The 17942-nt window shown below is 34.7% G+C and overlaps 1 protein-coding gene across 5 annotated transcripts in view; it reads left to right on the top strand.

Moving 5' to 3' along the window:
- NF1 (neurofibromin 1) overlaps positions 1 to 17942 on the top strand; it is a 243002-nt gene that overhangs the window by 58455 nt on the left and 166605 nt on the right. For all 5 annotated transcript variants that reach the window (XR_003002089.1, XM_024736655.1, XM_024736668.1 and 2 more), the window contains exons 4-8: positions 2103 to 2293; positions 6985 to 7091; positions 11421 to 11488; positions 11732 to 11807; positions 12556 to 12713. Coding sequence is in view for 4 of the 5 variants with exons in the window: in XM_024736655.1 (XP_024592423.1) it covers positions 2103 to 2293; positions 6985 to 7091; positions 11421 to 11488; positions 11732 to 11807; positions 12556 to 12713 (600 nt within the window). In the remaining variant the exon portion in view is untranslated. The remainder of the gene's footprint in view (positions 1 to 2102; positions 2294 to 6984; positions 7092 to 11420; positions 11489 to 11731; positions 11808 to 12555; positions 12714 to 17942) is intronic.

Here is a 17942-nt window from a genome sequence, read left to right as displayed (position 1 = left end):
GAATGGGGGTAGGCTGGTTTATTGCCTCTTCAATTCTACATCTTTTCTCCATTAACATTTATAATTGAGAGATAGTGGTAAAGGTATTTTGGATAATGATCACTGATATCATTGACCCCTGTTTAATTTGATACTCTTTGGAGATAGCTTAATTGAAGCCCTACTAAGTGGGCATGGTACAGCTTTTATAATACATAAAATATATGTTAGCTTGCTCTGCTCTATTGAAAATGTATAAATTTTTAAATTAAATTTATAATTAAAAATAATACTATTCATATTATTGAACAGCTGTGTTTTTCTGGATTGCCTTCAATGACTTTATGGTTGTGTCCTGATTTTCCTTTTTACTTATTTATTTATTTTATTTTTTATTAAAAAATTTTTTTTTTACAGTAGGTCCTTGTTGGTTATTGGTTTTCCTTTTTAGATCAAAGTAAGTTGAGACAGTTTAAGAACTGAGCCCTATAGTACATATTTATCATATTAGTAGTTGAACTAGCTAAATGAAAGTGAACAAATACTTATCAATATCATGATTAAAACCAAAATTTTATGAGTAAAATTTTGTAGAATTTGAGGAATCTTAAGTATTTTTGATCCTGTATATGTGACCATTATTCAAAAGATTGAACACTTCTATAATTTTTATTTGTATATTAATTGGAGTTGGTTTCAACACCTGTATTGTCTGGTTAGCCTATAAATAAGAAAGAGCATTGTAACTCATATTTTGCAGGTTTTTGTGATATCTGTTTATTTACTGTCCAGATATTTCAGTGTATTTGCATCTGAAAGCTTTTGGAATGCAATTACAGATTTGATCATAGCACACTTACAAAAATTTGTTCTTTGTCATTATGCTTGATATTATCAAAATTGTCCTTCATATAAGGATGCTAAAGCCGTTAGGCAAAATACTGATGTGGAACAGTCTATTTTCAACTAAGGGTAGCTTATCCATTGGCTGTTTTGTTAATTGTAGAGATTTATTTTACAAAGTAGAAACCTCAGTGTTAACACCAAAGTTATCAAACTTGGTGTCATTAACAGAGAGACCACCTGGCATTATGTACTTCTGATGTGATGTAATACAAACTGTAGTGAATTCTACCTAGTGTTTAACTTAAATCTAATCAGACTGTTATATTTAGATTCCAGCTTAACAGAAAATATAACAACTAGAAGAACAAGTTTCACCACTAAGACATAATCAGATCAATAATATACAACATTTTGTAGGCAACTGGTCTATTTTCTTAAAAAAAGTCAGTGTTATGGAAAATAAAAATGATCTATATGGTGTGTGAGGGGAAAATAGTTTTAGGATAAAGAGACTAAAGGAATGTTACAATCATGCTGCAATCTGTGAACCTTTTTTGGATCCTGGTTGAATAAAACAAGAACAGCTATGAAAGACATTTACGGGGCAGTTGGGGAAATTTGGATACGGTTTGGGTATTAGCTGATCCTAAGGGAATTTTTTTTTCTCCTTGGTGTGATGATTGCATTGAAGTTATATTGGAGAATTTTCTTATATTTTAGAGATGCCGAAGTAAGTTAGTAGTGAAGTAATGATGTTTGTAGTTTACTTTGAAATGGTTAAACCAAAACAAAATTATTTGTCATAAGTAATATCTATCTGTTTTGGTCAGTCTGCCCAAAGGTAGATGTGATTGCTCACCCAGGAGTTAATTTGGATGTTGAGACAGATGACACAGTGCACTCACCAGTGAATATGCGTAAAGTTTATTTAGGACTCACAATAAGCTAGGGATTCCCAGGAAGGGAAGGGCTTATGTAGGGATTTGATGAACAGGGGAACAAGCAGAAATTGGGGTGCTGAGGAGGATGGATGGGGGTACCTGGACTTTTCTTGTGATTAAGAAGTGAAAGATGGAACCACCCTCTTTATTAAACTAATTGTAGATAGATAAAGCAAACATGATGAAATATTAACAATTGTGGAATCTAGGTGATGAGTATATGGGTGTTCGTTATTCTGTTTCATCTCTTATGTATGTTTGAAATTTTCCATAATAGAAAATATTTACACGTAAGTTTAAGAAAGTTTTAGAATTATGTGATTATTTCTATTTTAGCAACCAAAGGACACGATGAGGTTAGATGAAACGATGCTGGTCAAACAGTTGCTGCCAGAAATCTGCCATTTTCTTCACACTTGTCGTGAGGGAAACCAACATGCAGCTGAACTTCGGAATTCTGCCTCTGGGGTTTTATTTTCTCTCAGCTGCAACAACTTCAATGCAGTCTTTAGTCGAATTTCTACCAGGTTAGTGTGTAAATTTACATAGGAATGTTGTAAGTAATATAAAATTCGTCTACGTAAAAGTAAAAAGTTGACAGAAATGAGTTTAACCTGGGCTTCTGTTGAAATTTTATACATTGATTTCTTTGAAATTTTTATTTTGTAATGTTGTGTTATTGGTGGGTACACTTAAATGTGAGTACTATGATAAACTTGAAAGTCTAAATTTTAGGAAAAAAATGTCACCCATGACCGGGCTTCTTTTTTTTTTTTTAATGCTATTGATAGATGTAAATTTTGGGTTTGGCTTTTTAACGTATTATTCCTTGTAATGAAATTAGTCAATCAGAATAATTGGTGAGTAGTCAGAATTCTAATGATCTTAATGCTCTGATCCTTATCACAAGCTCCTAAGTTATCAGAAAACAAAACAAAACAAAAAAACCAAACCAGCAATGTGGAAGCACAAGGAAATGAGTAATTCTAGAAAGTGAACTGTATTTTAAGTGAATGAGCTGTGAAATCTCCCATTTGTTGAGCATTTACAGCATGTGCTATGCTGTTTGATCTTCACAGTATCCCTGAAATGTAGGTGACACCCCATTTTATAGGTAAGCAAACTAATACTAAAGAAGTTATCAAGATGCTGTGCCAAGTAACAGAGGACCCCAAACTTCGAAGTCCGGCTGGCTTCAGTCTGTCTGTTTTATTGTGCCTGGCTGCTTCCTGGTACTGCTATGTTAGCTGCATTTTGATGAAATCCTTTTTATAATATCCACTGCTGTGCTTTAAAATTGTATGATAAGTATAATTTAAGCTTTTATTGATGCTTAGAAATCATCATGTGATCATTCATTGTGATAATGCTAGAGATGGAGAAATGGGTATAGAACCGTAGCTGATGGTAGCAGGTAACTCTGGATCTTAATTTCATGCAGACGATTTGCCTTTCTCATGCAAGTAGAGTCAAATGGGTCCCTAATTAAGACCAAGTAGGAAGTATAACGTAAATCACCTGGTGATTCAGTGGATCAAAGACTAACGCAGAATGCTTAATGGCACCTGCATCTTTGGTTTGTCTGTGTTGTGTAAGGAGTGGACGTCCATTAGCTTAGTTCATTCTTATGTTGTTTTCCAACAGATGTGAATGAGAACATACATCATAGTTTGAGAATTTGTGCTGTGGTTTTTAGGCGGAATTGGCTAACTTCAAAATCCTGCAGTCTTTTTAATAAAAAATGGCATTTCTTTGATGGTGATGCTGGGCAACAGTATTCTTCCAACCTCTCATCAGAATTGTGGTGCAAAGAAAATTAAAATTTTATCTAATGTTATAATATGACTGATAATGTAGGGTAATGGTTATACAATAGAACAATGTCTTCATGAAATCTCTTGAGTGTTAACATCTCATATTCTGAGTAAATAGTACACTGGTTGAAGCAGCAAGGTAGCAAACACCTAGGTAATAGGATGCATTAAAATGATAAAAAACCAAACCAAACCCTTTCTTTGTTTAGGTGACTACTAGACCAGTCTTACTGTTTGAAATAATCTTACATTGAAGGTAGAAAATGATCAAAAGGGTAAAATGTTTTTTAGTCTATCCAAACATGAATTGCTTTAATAAAACACAGCAAATGTGCCACCTCTGAAAACTCTTAAAAATCTTCTGGTCACCAAAGGTTTTATTTTGCAGCATTGGCACGTGTAAAACTAGCCAACTTTTGGGTATTTCCTGAATCTAGTTCAGTGTTTGCAGAGTAGAAGTTAAATGTCTCCAGAATAAGCCAGTTTCTTTAGCTTTCAGGGGACAGACTGCTCAGAAATGGGATCTATGAAATTCATGTTTCAGACAACTACATTTGCTGTTTCATTTAGTTGGTGCCAGAAATAGGAGCTGATCTTATTAGAGGGTCACTTACCTAAAAGACCATTATGATGGTTTAATTGAGATGGGGTTATCCTGTGACACTGCTGTCGTAGCATTAGGTGACAAAATATGCAAGGAACTGGAATGGCAGTTCTTTCTGAAGATTGATTTTATACTTCGTATGTACTAGATGAATCAGTATCATGAAAATTTGTTGTGCTTAACCATTCTACCTGTCTATGGATGTTTCTCTTTTAGGATTAACATTAGCTTTTGATATTTCTGTCCTTTGCTTTTCTTCAAGGGAATAATATGAGTTATAGATCATAAGTTAACTTTTTTATTCTGCTGAAGTATACCATGTTCTGTGGCTCATAGTACTCTTTTATGTAGAGCATTAGCTGCTTTCTCCACAAAATTATTATACAATGCGCTGGATCTAATTGTTTTGTAGTTGGAGGGTCCTGAAAAATACCTAATTTGACATATACCAGAAGCAGAAGACTCAATGACTTTGAAAGTTCTGTTTGATTCTTTTACAAATCTGCTGTTTTTTAAAAATGGTTTCTTACTGTTTTTAATAGTTTAAAATTTCTTCTTATATGTCTAATTATTTAAAACATACTTATTATATATTCTCTTTAAGACTGTTAAATAATCTCGTTTGTTTGTGTGTGCCAACTGTCATTCACAGTGAATTTTTTCTCTCTGTTTTGTAAACCTTTGATTGCAAATTTATCTTTAGTGCAGTCTGTATTTTCTTTGGGAATCTCTTGTAGCCTGGGACTGTGGGAGTATCCTAGTGATGGTTTTGCATTTGCTTTTGCCAAGTGCCCAGTTCTGGACCTATATTTTTGTTAATTTCTCAGCCCCAAATTGTATGGGTAGTACAAACGTGGGCCTCAAACCCTTGTAAGGTGACAGCCCTGGGTGATTTTTTCCCCTACCCAAAGCTTAGGCAGAGCAGACAGACTTCCTGTGCTGGTAGATTTTCCCCCCTCCCTCTCTTTTCTCTATGTCTCTGTCTCTCAGTGTCTCTTTCTTTTTTTAAGGAAGTGCGTAGCTCTTTCTAGCCATGTTTTATGCAGGTCCCTGGTTCTACTCTCTGCATTATGAGGGTACAGGACTTTGTATCCAGTCCCGTGTGGATGTTTTTAGCCCCAGACCCCTAGGTTAAGGAGAGAAAAAAAATCTGACTCTCACCCTTCTTTTGTTGGCTAGATCATGCCTTCAAAACCATCTCTGGTTTTCAGTTTCCTTTCCATTTCTGGACTTGGGTGGGTACTTAGTGTTTGTTTTGCTTTATTTCTGTACATTTAAAATATCTTTTTGTTGTTGTTCAGTTTACCTAGTTTTTCTAGATGTTTTAGTTATAGGTTTTCCACTTCATTTCTTTTGCCAAGAATACGCTTTATTTGATTTCTCTGCCTTATAAATTCACAGAATGTTCCTTCCTTGTGGTAAAAACTGGACTATAAAACAACCACAACCACTCACAAACAACCACAAGAGTTAGCTTTTCAAAAGTTGGTGTTGCTGATTTATTAAGTTGTGTTTCTTAAGGAGTCATATTCCATATTTTTAGGCTCTTTGCAGCAGCTGTGGAATTTGTAGCATGTAAATCAGTTTTGAGGACCTTCTCATTCCCAGTGTGAACTGCTAAGCTTTTCTCACCTTGATGATAAGAAGAACATTAGTGTAAGTGCTTAGAATAATTTTAATGTCAGCTATACATCTGTGGGCTAAAGTGAGTGAAAGAGGAATTTGAGAAGGAAGAAATAGCATTGATTTCATTTTTAGCAGCTGAAGGTTTAGTGTGATGATTAATGTCAATTTTAAATTATACTGAAATGGTTATACTTTGAGCTAATATTTTGAATAAGGTCATGTACTATTTGTGCTTTTTCACACATCTCTCTCTGCATTTATGAAAATTAGTAATTTCATTCTATTGCTTACATTTTTGATATCTGTTAATTGAAATAAGCAAGCTTCATTAGGAAGCACACAACAGTAGATTAGCAGTACCAACTTTGAAAAGCTGACCTCTGTGGTTGTTAGTGAAAAAAAAAGAAGAAAACTTTAACCTCTTTTATTTATTAAGCTTAAGTGAATTTCTTAGCAGTTTAAACATCTATATATATATATTTTTATATTTTTGTTAAGTGCTAAATTTTTCTACATTTTTGGTAACTTCATATTTAATAAGAGGGAAATTTGGGGTTTAGAAAGATTATTGTCATTACAAGCTTAAGTTCTGTGAGAGAGGGACACTAGTTAAATAATCACGTAAGCGCTCGTACAGACTGAAAAGCGCAGTGCATAAAGGCTTACTCATTTTTTTTAATACAAAGTAAATGTATCCTGTGAATGTAGATAAAATGTCATTCATGTTTCTGAAGTCTAGTTGATGTGAATAGAGGTTAATAAAATTTATCTTTTTTTAACTTGAAATTTGAATTTTATATTATAGAAAAAAATTTAAAATACACATAGCAGAGAGAAAGTATTTCAAATACCATCTCTTACTGTGCTTCAGCAGTTACCAGCATGCTGTGATTTTTTTTTTAATAAAAATTCTGTATATTAAATTCTGTATATTTTACAACATGGTGATTTGATATACATTGTGAAGTTTACTGGATTATCACGGTTTCTTTTGTCACAGCCCCTGAATTAGTTATGTTCCTTTAGATTTTCATAAAAAAATTATTCTCTTATTTTTATATGTGTATTTTCTCTTATAAACTCATCATTAGGGTGAGAAGAGTCTGTTGAATTCAGAATTTCAGACTATCCTAAGACTTCAGTTGATAAATTATTTTTGGTTTTTACTTTTCAGGTTACAGGAATTGACTGTTTGTTCAGAAGACAATGTTGATGTTCATGATATAGAATTGTTACAGTATATCAATGTGGATTGTGCAAAATTAAAACGACTCCTGAAGGGTAAGTTTAAATGTATGATATATCTGAAATTAATCACTGTGGGTGAAAAACCAGTGTGTTGAATGTACTAATTATACTAATTGTGTTGAGCTAGAACATCAAAGTGGATTTTATAGTACAAATGTCCTTGAGAAATGGACAGTAATACTTTATGGTTCAGTAATTTTTGAACCTTTGAAAACAATACATTAGCAAAAATTAGTATCTTAAGTCTTGACAATGGAAAGTTTTGTTCAACTACAATTTTTGCTTTTAATAAAGAGAATGTGAGGATGCTGTTATTTAATTTTTCTAGAATTTCACCTCTTGAGGGTAGCGAGTAGGTTATAGAAGTTATTTGTTTAGCTATTGGTAGTGCTAAAAGCAGATAGCTTAGCAGGATATAAAAGTTTCATTGCAGATGGAACCAGAAGATTGTGGTCTTATGGTGAGAGGAGAAATTGAGTCAGGAATCTCATTTCTGACATTCTGTTTTCAATTCTGTTATTGACTTACTGACTGACTTCATAGCATTACAAAGTCTTTTACTCTTTCAGTGCTTAGTTTTGCTTCCTTGTAGAACATGTCAATAGTAGTCACACATGGGAATGTTATAATGCCTAAAATGTGTGTTTTTAAAGCTTTGGAAAGTGCTTTCTATGATTATGTTGATTGAAATAAACTATCAGAAGGAATTGAGAGAATTTTTGTGGTAAGCAGGAATGTGTTAATATAAATCAAATATCATTGAGTATTATTAATAAACTGAGTATAAATACCTAAATTCATTTCACAAAAATTGTATTTTAATTTTATGTAATATTGGATCCTGGCTAATTTAAATGTGGAACCTTATAGTATATGATTCACACTCATTTTTATTTTACTTTGTATATTGATATAGGAATTGTCAATAATGTTTTTTAATGTCTGACCTAAAAGGAAATTTAGTTATACTAACTTTGAAAACCTCAACAGTTCTACAGTGTGTAGTTTTCAAAATACCATGTTTAGTTTTCTTAACATTTGCTTTAAACTCAACAACTATTCACCAGAGATGTAAAAAGCCTGTACCTATATAGATGAATACTATAAGGCTGTGTTCCAGCTATATTACCTTGTTCAGAATTTGTGATTTTAGATCGTTACCATTATAAAACCAAGCAACAGTTAAATCACTTTTTAGTAACTTTAATAAAGGAAAAATGGATCATTTTAGCGATTATGTCAAGATACGGACAAGTGGGCAGCAATTATTTTAGATTATAATAAACTACCACTCAAGTAGTTGAAATTTCAAGATTTTAATATTTATCATTAAACATTGAAAAGTTAAGGAAGTGAATGGTAATATTTAGAGATTTAATCTTTGTATAATATTTAAGAAATGTAAGTGGGGTTTTGTGATTTTTTTTTTTTTTCATAACTGTTCAGTGACATTTGGGAAATCTAGTCCAGGGTGCCTGTGGATTTTGTTTGTTTGTTTAAAAGATCAGTTTTCTTAGAAATGTTTAATCCATAATAATTAATTGAGATGGTTCTCCATGCACAAATGAGAGAAACTAAGTGTGTGGATAAATTACTTTCTTTTTATTGTGGTAAGTTATCCCCATTGAATGCAGCTTCCTTATGATCATAAATGTAGAGTTTATACTGATAAATGTGAAATATAAAGCTAATATTAGATAGACCAGCAAAAGATGGTTCTACATGATAATAATAATGGTGAAAGGAATGGAAACTTCCTGTAATATGGAATAGTAAAAGTAGTGATGTGTTTTAAATTCGATTCAGCAGCTTTTGTTGGGAAACTGTATGTAAGGAACCATGCTAAGTGCCGGGCTTACAAAGATTAATAAAGTATTGAATCTCTCCCTTTGGAGCTCATGGCCTGATTTATGAGACAAATATATTATCAGATTATTTGCAAAGCAATGTGACAAAGCTAAATAGAGTGAGCATAAAGTGAGAGATTAAGTATGTATGGGTTTGGGGGTGGGAGATGTTAAGAGGAAAAGAGCAAGATATAGAGAGGTACAAGAGTAGGTCAGATCATATTAATAAAAACATAGTAACATTTGTTGCATTTTCAGTATATGCCAGATGTCACGCTGTGCACTTCACATGCTTTTTCTCATCAGTACTCACAGGAACCCTGTGAAACAGATATTATTATTATCATCCCCTATATTGATGAGGAAACTGAGGCTTAAGTAACACTTACAAGGTCATACAGCTATTGAGTGGCAGGGTCACATCTGTGTGTCTCTAGAACCAAAGTACCTAACTGCTGTACTGTTTTGCTTATGGGTTATTAGGCTTTATTTTAGTGGCCATGGGAAGTGATGCAGAGGCTTTTGGGTGGAAATTACCTTGTTCAGTATTTTATTTTAGATATGCCACTTTGCTTGAAATTCGCAGGATGATTTGATAGAAAATTAAATGAACTTCTGGGACTTGGTTGTATAGTAACGTGAGGTAGAAATGATAGTGGAGGTCTGGATGGAATGGGGTAGCGTGGGGACCAATTAGATATGGTATTTAGGAAGCAGAATACATTGCATAGCTTTTGGTGATTAATTTAGGTATGTGATGTTAAAGGGAAGTATCACCAAGTGTTACAGAGCAAGCTGGTTAAAGCAGAGAAGAAGGTGGCCAGGAAAATGATAAATTGAGTTTTAGATCTATTGAGTTTGAGGTATTGGTAGGGTATCCAGTCAGAAACTTGTAGAGCTGGAGTAATAAAATATTTATACATTGGAATTGAGAATAGACTACTGTGTATAACACATTTAAAGTGTCATAAAGGTAAAGTTGATGAACATAGGAAGGCAAAAAGACTCAAGAGCACTGTAAAGTGTAATGCTATTGTTTGGAAGTCAGAGGAGAGCAAGAGCAAAGAAGGTTGGAAGGGTATGTTTTAAAACTGACTTTGAGAGCAAGCTGCTCATTTCCAAGTCCAGGAAAAAAAGTGACTTTTAAAGGATTATTTAGACAATTTTATAACTTGTAGACTCATCTCTATCTTATAAAGATATTTATGTAATTGTATTAAGTACCTGCATCCCTTCATTAAAAGTCCATATGGGGAGTTCTCTGCCAAGAGACTGTTACCAGTAATATAGTTTATAGAAGGGTCATCTTTTCCAGATATAAATCTTTTTATAAATGTGGACAATACATTTATAGAAAAGGAAATTAAAATATCTAATATATTTATATGGAGAAATGTTTAGTCTTATTTTAAAAATGCATTCTACTGCTTTGAACAATCAAATTAGCAGAATAAAAGAAATGAACACATTTAATGATGGCAAGGATGTGATAAGGGCACATTCATATGCTGCTTGGTGGGAGTGGCCTTTGGCCCAACGCTTCTGAAAATCAGGTTGGCAATATTTATCAAGAGCCTTAAAAATATTCATCTCTTTGGACAGTTCTTTTTCTAGGTATTTATGTGCCTTAAAGAAATAATCGGAATGTGGAAAAGACTTGGATATAAAAGTATTAATGTTACTTATAATAGTGCAGTATTGGAAATAAATATGCAACAATTGGAAAATATTTAAATAACCAGTGACTTAATACAGTGACTTAAATATTCTGAAAGACATCAAAGTATACTGAAAAGACTATGGCTTTGAAGCCCAATTCAATCATTTATTAGATCTGTAACCTCAGAAACACAGTTGGCTCATCTGTAATACCTGAAAGCATTAAGATTTTGAAAGAATTAAATATATTAGATTGAAAATACCTGGCATGTTGTAATTGTTCAAGTAATAGTTATTATTGTATATAGAGCCATCAAATATATGTATGAGGAATTTTTAATGATATGGAAAAAGTTGGGGATATGATGTGAAATGTAAAGAACAGGTTTGATACGAACAGGTTTTGTTCAGTTATGGTAAATGTATTTGTCTTATACATGCATAGGAAAAGGGAAGGGAGAAAATTCACCGAACTGTTAACTGTGATTGTCTCTGAATGGTAGAATCATAGATAATGTTTTAAATTTCCCTTAGATTGCTGTGTATTTTTTGAATTTTCTACATTGACTGTGTATTTTATCCATTTTTTAAAAATGTAGTTATTATTAGAAACAAAACAAAGGAAAAAATTCACAACAACCTTTGAAGTTCAAGGTTCAGTTTGGTCTTTAGTGGACATAACCAGTGAGGTTTTGGCTTATACTGATTATCTTTACCTTTACATTGCTTATAAATAATACTGGAGCAACAGTTTGTATATAAAAGGAAAGTTATTTTTACCAGTAGCTCTGAGTTGTATTTGTGTTAACTAATTAAACTAGAGTTAATTGTAAAACTTTTTTTTTTTTTTCTCCAGAAACAGCATTTAAATTTAAAGCCCTAAAGAAAGTTGCACAATTAGCGGTTATAAATAGCCTGGAAAAAGTAAGTAATAACCTCTTCGATATTAAAGTTTTGTTAATTTTTGGTTATAAGTGTTGCTGTCTTCAGTATTTTGAATCAAGGAGTTGTGACTTGAGTGGTAATTTCACATGAATTTTTAGGAAGACTGCATTGCAATATTCTTCCGAAGGAAATTGGAATTTTGTGATATAATTGGAGGCATATGTTATTTTATTTACTATATTAAGAAAATATGACATAAAAAATATGTTTTGTTATTTGTAGGCATTTTGGAACTGGGTAGAAAATTATCCAGATGAATTTACAAAGTTATACCAGATTCCACAGACTGATATGGCTGGTAAGGATAAGATTGGTTTTTTTTGTTTGTTTTTGTCTTTTAAACTCTTACTTATGAGGTAAGAACCTATCATTTTCCAAGTTGTTTTTGTGATTATGGTGCTTTTAATCTTTTCAACTTGTGTCAAATAGGAAATATTATTTTTTTCTTATATTTCTAAATTAGCCTCAACCCTTTTCCTTTGAGCAAATGGATAAGGAAGTTTGAAATGAAGCTTTGATCTTTAATTAGAGTTGTAGATTGGATACTGATGGCTCTTTGGTGTAGAGAGGCACCTTTTTTCTGAGTGTGCTCTGAGGCTTTAGTTTGTATTTAGAGAGATGTGTGTAAAGTAGGAATATCCCCACTTGGAATTCTCAAGACACAACTGCAAGAAGGAGAATAGACTCCTGGAGAGCTTTGGTAATTCCCTTTGAGAAGCTATTCAGTCTTCGTTTCTTGGATACATCACACTTTGCATAAGGCCCTGCACATTGAGACTAAGTACAAGTCTGGCTATTCTAAAATTTGGACTTTTCTAGGATGGATCAAGATAGCTGTTCTAATACATAGACAATATAACCTCTTCTAATACATAGACCATATAACATTGCTTGAATTGAATGAATTTGCTGAGTTAAGTGAACTTCCAAGTTTATCTTTTAAAAATGTGGCCTTTGGGTTTTTGGATAGCACCAGCTTTTAATTTAATGCCAGAGATTTTCTTCTCATCTAATTATATCACTTAATATTTATATTTTTCACGTAGAGTGTGCAGAAAAACTCTTTGACCTAGTGGATGGTTTTGCTGAAAGCACCAAACGTAAAGCAGCAGTTTGGCCACTACAAATCATTCTCCTTATCTTGTGTCCAGAAATAATCCAGGATATATCCAAGGATGTGGTTGATGAAAACAACATGAATAAGGTGAGGAGGGCAAAGTTGTTTGCATCATGTCCAGGTGTGAAGCGGTTTTTGTTACTTTGTTTTTTTTTTAAATTTGGCCACACTGTGCGGCCTGCAGGATCTTAGTTCCCCAACCGGGGTCGAATCCAGGCCCGGCAGTGAAAGCACCGAGTCCTAACCACTGGACCACCAGGGAATTCCCATGAAGCAATTTATTTTACTCAAGGTGTATATTACTTTAAGCTTAGCATTCTGTAAGCATGATATTTCAGGTGACCATTTCTAGTTGCATCATTGTAGGTTTTTTTGTTTCCTGTCCTTAGCAGAGACATACTTGGACGTAGATTTAGTTGGAGGAAAAATATGATATCAGTGATAACAGTCATTGATTAAAGACTTAAAATAATCCTGTAGTTGCATTCTTTTACCAGAAAGGACAGTATTAAACATAGTTTTTTATAAATTTATTTATTTATTTAATTTATTTATTTGGCTGCGTTGGGTCTTTGTTCCTGCACGCGGGCTTTCTCTAGTTGCGGTGAGCGGGGGCTACTCTTCGTTACGGTGTGTGGGCTTCTCATTGCGATGGCTTCTCTTGTTGCGGAACACGGGCTCTAGGTGCACGGGCTTCAGTAGTTGCGGCATGCAGGCTCAGTAGTTGTGGCTCGTGGGCTCTAGAGCACAGGCTCAACAGTTGCGGTGCATGGGCTTAGTTGCTCCGCGGCATGTGGGATCTTCCCGGACCAGTGCTCGACCTGTGTCCCCTGCATTGTCAGGTGGATTCTTAGCCACTGCGCCACCAGGGAAGTCCCTAAGCATAGTTTTTTGTTTGTTTGTTTGTTTTTTAACATCCTTATTGGAGTATAATTGCTTTACAGTGGTGTGTTAGGTACTGCTTTATAACAAAGTGAATCAGTTACACATATACATGTATATCCACATCTCTTTCCTTTTGCGTCTCTTGTGGTTAAAACTTCCAAAACTATGTTGAATAATAGTGGTGAGAGTGGGCAACCTTGTCTTGTTCCTGATCTTAGTGGAAAGGTTTCAGTTTTTCACCATTGAGGACGATGTTGACTGTGGGTTTGTCATATATGGCCTTTATTATGTTGAGGTAAGTTCCCTATATTCCTACTTTCTTGAGGGTTTTTATCATAGATGGTGTTGAATTTTGTCGAAAGCTTTCTCTGCATCTACTGAGATGATCATATGGTTCTTCTCCTTTTTCTCCTTGTGTGTATTGAAGAATCTTTGCACCCCTGGGATAAATCCCACTTGATCATGGTGTATGATCCTTTTAATGCGTTGTTGGATTCTGTTTGCTACTATTTTGTCGCAGAGTTTTGCATCTATATTCATCAGTGATATTGGTCTGTAATTTTTTGTGTGTGTGTGGTATCTTTGTCTGGTTTTGGTATCAGCGTGATGGTGGCCTCATAGAATGAGTTTGGGAGTGTTCCTTCCACTGCAGTTTTTGGGAAGAGTTTGAGAAGGATGGGTGTTAGCTCTTCTCTAAATGTTTGATATAATTCACCTGTGAAGCCATCTGGTCCTGGACTTCTGTTTGTTGGAAGATTTTTAATCACAGTTTCAATATCATTACTTGTGACTGGTGTGTTCATTTTTTCTGTTTCTTCCTGGTTCAGTTTCATTTAATGTTGTCCCAGAGGTCTCTTAGGCTGTCTTCATTTCTTTTCATTCTTTTTTCTGTATCCTGTTCCACAGCAGTGAATTCCACCATTTTGTCTTCCAGGTCACTTATCCGTTCTTCTGCCACAGTTATTCTACTATTGATTACTTGTAGTGTATTTTTTATTTCAGTTATTGTATTGTTCATCTCTCTTTCTTTGTTCTTTAATTCTTCTAGGTGTTTGTTAAACATTTCTTGCATCTTTTCGATCTTTGCCTCCATTGTTTTTCCGAGGTCCTGGATCATCTTCACTATCATTATTCTGAATTCTTTTTCTGGAAGGTTGCCTATCTCCACTTCATTTAGCTGTTTTTCTGGGGTTTTATCTTGTTCCTTCATCTGGTACATAGCCCTCTGCCTTTTCATCTTGTCCTTCTGTGAATGTGGTTTTTGTTCCACAGCCTGTCAGACTGTAGTTCTTCTTCCTTTTGCTGTCTGCCCTCTGGTGGATGAGGCTTTCTAAGAGGCTTGTGTAAGTTTCCTGATGGGAGGGACTGGTGGTGGGTAGAGCTTAATGGGACTTTTTGTTTATTAGGAGCAGTAATCCATTATTTTCAGTTGGTTGTAAATGTTTTTTCCAGACCATCATTTCTTTTGACTATATTATCTTTTTTGGCAGAAATATTTGAAGTGTACAACGAATATAACAATGACCCATACTCATATTAACATTATGATGTATTGCTTATCTTTTTTCTATTTACATATGATTTTAAAAAGTGAACAAATAATAGTTGCATAAATTCTCCTTTAATTCCAGATAAAGCGCAAGTCCCCTTTGATTCCACTAATTCCATTTTCTTTCCTTTTTCCCTGGGAACAGCCACTGTCAAGGGTTGGTATATATCCTTCTAGTCTACTTTTTAAAATTTTTATGAGACAGAGAGATTGAGATCAAGGTCTAGTTCAGTGCTTCTCAGAGTGTGGTCTTAAGAGCAACAGCATCTGCATCACCTGGAAGCTTCTTAGAAATGCAGATTGTTAGGTCCCCGCTCTAGGTCTGCTGAAACAGAAGCTCTAGGGCTGGGGTGCAGCTAGCAGCCTGTTTTCAGCAAACCCTCTAAGCGATTGTTGTACACACTGAAGTTTGATAGCCACTGTTCGTTTTGTTATGAAACGGTAACTCCCCATATTCCCCTCCCGCTAGCCCCTGACAGCCACCATTCGACTTTCTGTCTCAATGAATTTGACTACTCTAGATACCTCATATAAGTGGAAATATAGAGTGTTTGTCTTTTTGTGGCTGTCTTATTTCACTTAGCATAATGTCCTCAGGGTTCATCCACTTTGTAACATGTGTCAGAATTTCCTTTCTTTAAGGCTGAGTAATATTCCATTGAATGTATATACTATATTTTGTTTATCCAATTTCATTTGTCCCTGGACTTTTGGGTTGCTTCCACCTTTTAGCTATTACAAATAATACTGCTGTGAACATGAGTATACAGGTATCTCTTTGAGACTCTGCTTTCAATTCTTTTGTATATATACACAGAAGTGGTATGGTTGGATTGTATGTAAATTCTATTTTTAATTTTTTGAGGAAGTTTTGTCTCCTTTAAGGTTACTTTTGACAGTTTATTCTTTGCTAGGAAATATATTTTTCAATTTTATCTGCAAGGAGTTATGTATATCTACATATTTTATTTATAATATAGAAATATATAGACACAATGTTTATTTATAATATTTATATATTCTCTTCTAATTATTTTCCTCAGTATCCATGTTTATAACTCTTTCCTCATTTCTAATATGTCTCATGTTTCCTCATTCATGTTTACTAGGGTTTATCTATTCTATTGGTCTTTAAAACCTGACTTTTTTTTTTTTGGCTGCATTGGGTCGTCGTTGCTGTGCGTGGGCCTTCTCTAGTTGCAGTGAGCAGGGGCTACTCTTCGTTGTGATGTGCGAGCTTCTCATTGCAGTGGCTTCTCTTGTTGCGAAGCATGGGCTCTAGGTGTGTGGGCTTCAGTAGTTGTGGCACATGGGCTTAGTTGTTCCACGGCATGTGGGATCTTCCTGGACCAGGGCTCAAATCCATGTCCCCTGCATTGGCAGGCGGATTCTTAACCACTGCGCCACCAGGGAAGCCCAAAACCTGGCAGTTTGACTTTATATTTTCTAACATTTATTTTCTGAGGTAATGGTTTAGTTCATCTATTTGCAATTTTTTAAAAAATTGTAGAAGTATCTGGAAGGCTTTGGATTTTACTTTTTAGCATCAGTCTTGGTTTTCAGATGAAGTTTCCTCAATCTTAGTAATTATCAATTTCTAATTTCTGTTACTTAATGATGCCATATTCGACTTAGAGGAATGTTTTATAGTTTCTAAATTGTTAGTTTTTTGTGATTAAAAAAAATTAATTGTGGTACATATTTGTTTAAAAAGGTGTTTCATGGTCATCAGAGTAGAATGTGTATAATTTTAGTAGGACACAGAATTTAATGCAAATCTTTAATACTACTCTTAGAACTACCCTGTAGGTGGCTTGAGATAGTATGCTGTGAGAAATGCTTGGTTTAGCTGGCTGGGCTCCCACAGGTAGCCAATTGACTTTGGCAGTGTGGCAGAACTCCTTCCAGGCTTTGGTAATCATGCGTAGTGCTTTATTATAAAGCAAGCAAGGCAACAAACAACAAACAAATAGAACCCTAAACAGGTCAGATCAGGCTTTCATTTACACCAATCCTAGACTGCAGACTGTGTGTGGAAAGCAGGTCTGTTTTTCAGTTTCTAAATTTTATTATTATTTTTAGTTGTATTACTATCTTACTGTATTAGGGTAGGTAGTATAACGGCTCAACCAAATAGAACTTTATTATACTTAATGAAATAGTATTGAGCAGCCGAACTGAGTAGCTCTGCAGGACAGTCCTCCTCTTTGTGGTTTCTTAGGACCTTGGCCAGCAACGACTGCCATTTTCCATATGTGGCTTCTGTGGGAGTTGTTTCCATTCTGCGAGCCAGAGGGAAAAATATAACATAGAAAAAAAGCATGCTGAGGATTTTTATGGGTCAGGCCCTTAAATAGCATGCATCTCTTTCATTCACATTTCATTAGTTGAACTCAGTCATATAGCCACATTTAACTGCAAGAGAGGCTGAGAAATATGGCTATATCTCCAGGAACAAGAAGTGGACATGGGAACCAAGGAATAAAGGAGCTAGAGGAGAGATCAGCAGTCAAGGATGGCTTAAGACTGTTGTCTCCCTAGAATTCCCAGTTATTTCTTTTTAAAATAAATAAATAAATAATATATATTTGGCTGTGTTGGGTCTTTGTTGCTGCATGCGGGCTTTCTCTAGGTGCAGCGAGTCGGGGCAGCTCTTCATTGTGGCGCGTGGGGTTCTCATTGCGGTGGCTTTTCTTGTTGCGGAGCACTGGCTCTAGGCGCATGCGGGCTCAGTAGTTGTGGCTCACAGGTTTAGTTGCTCCGCGGCATGTGAGATCTTCCCAGACCAGGGATCGAACCCGTGTTCCCTGCATTGGCAGGCGGATTCTTAACCACTGCGCCACCAGGGAAGTCCCCGTTATTCCTTTATGGATAAAAAGTTA

Source organism: Neophocaena asiaeorientalis, unplaced genomic scaffold, assembly GCF_003031525.2.
Source record: "Neophocaena asiaeorientalis asiaeorientalis breed wild unplaced genomic scaffold, Neophocaena_asiaeorientalis_V1.1 scaffold129, whole genome shotgun sequence".
In the NCBI taxonomy this organism is placed as follows: domain Eukaryota; kingdom Metazoa; phylum Chordata; class Mammalia; order Artiodactyla; family Phocoenidae; genus Neophocaena; species Neophocaena asiaeorientalis.
Note: the sequence above shows the minus strand (reverse complement) of the source record. Positions and strands in the feature narration are given on the sequence as shown.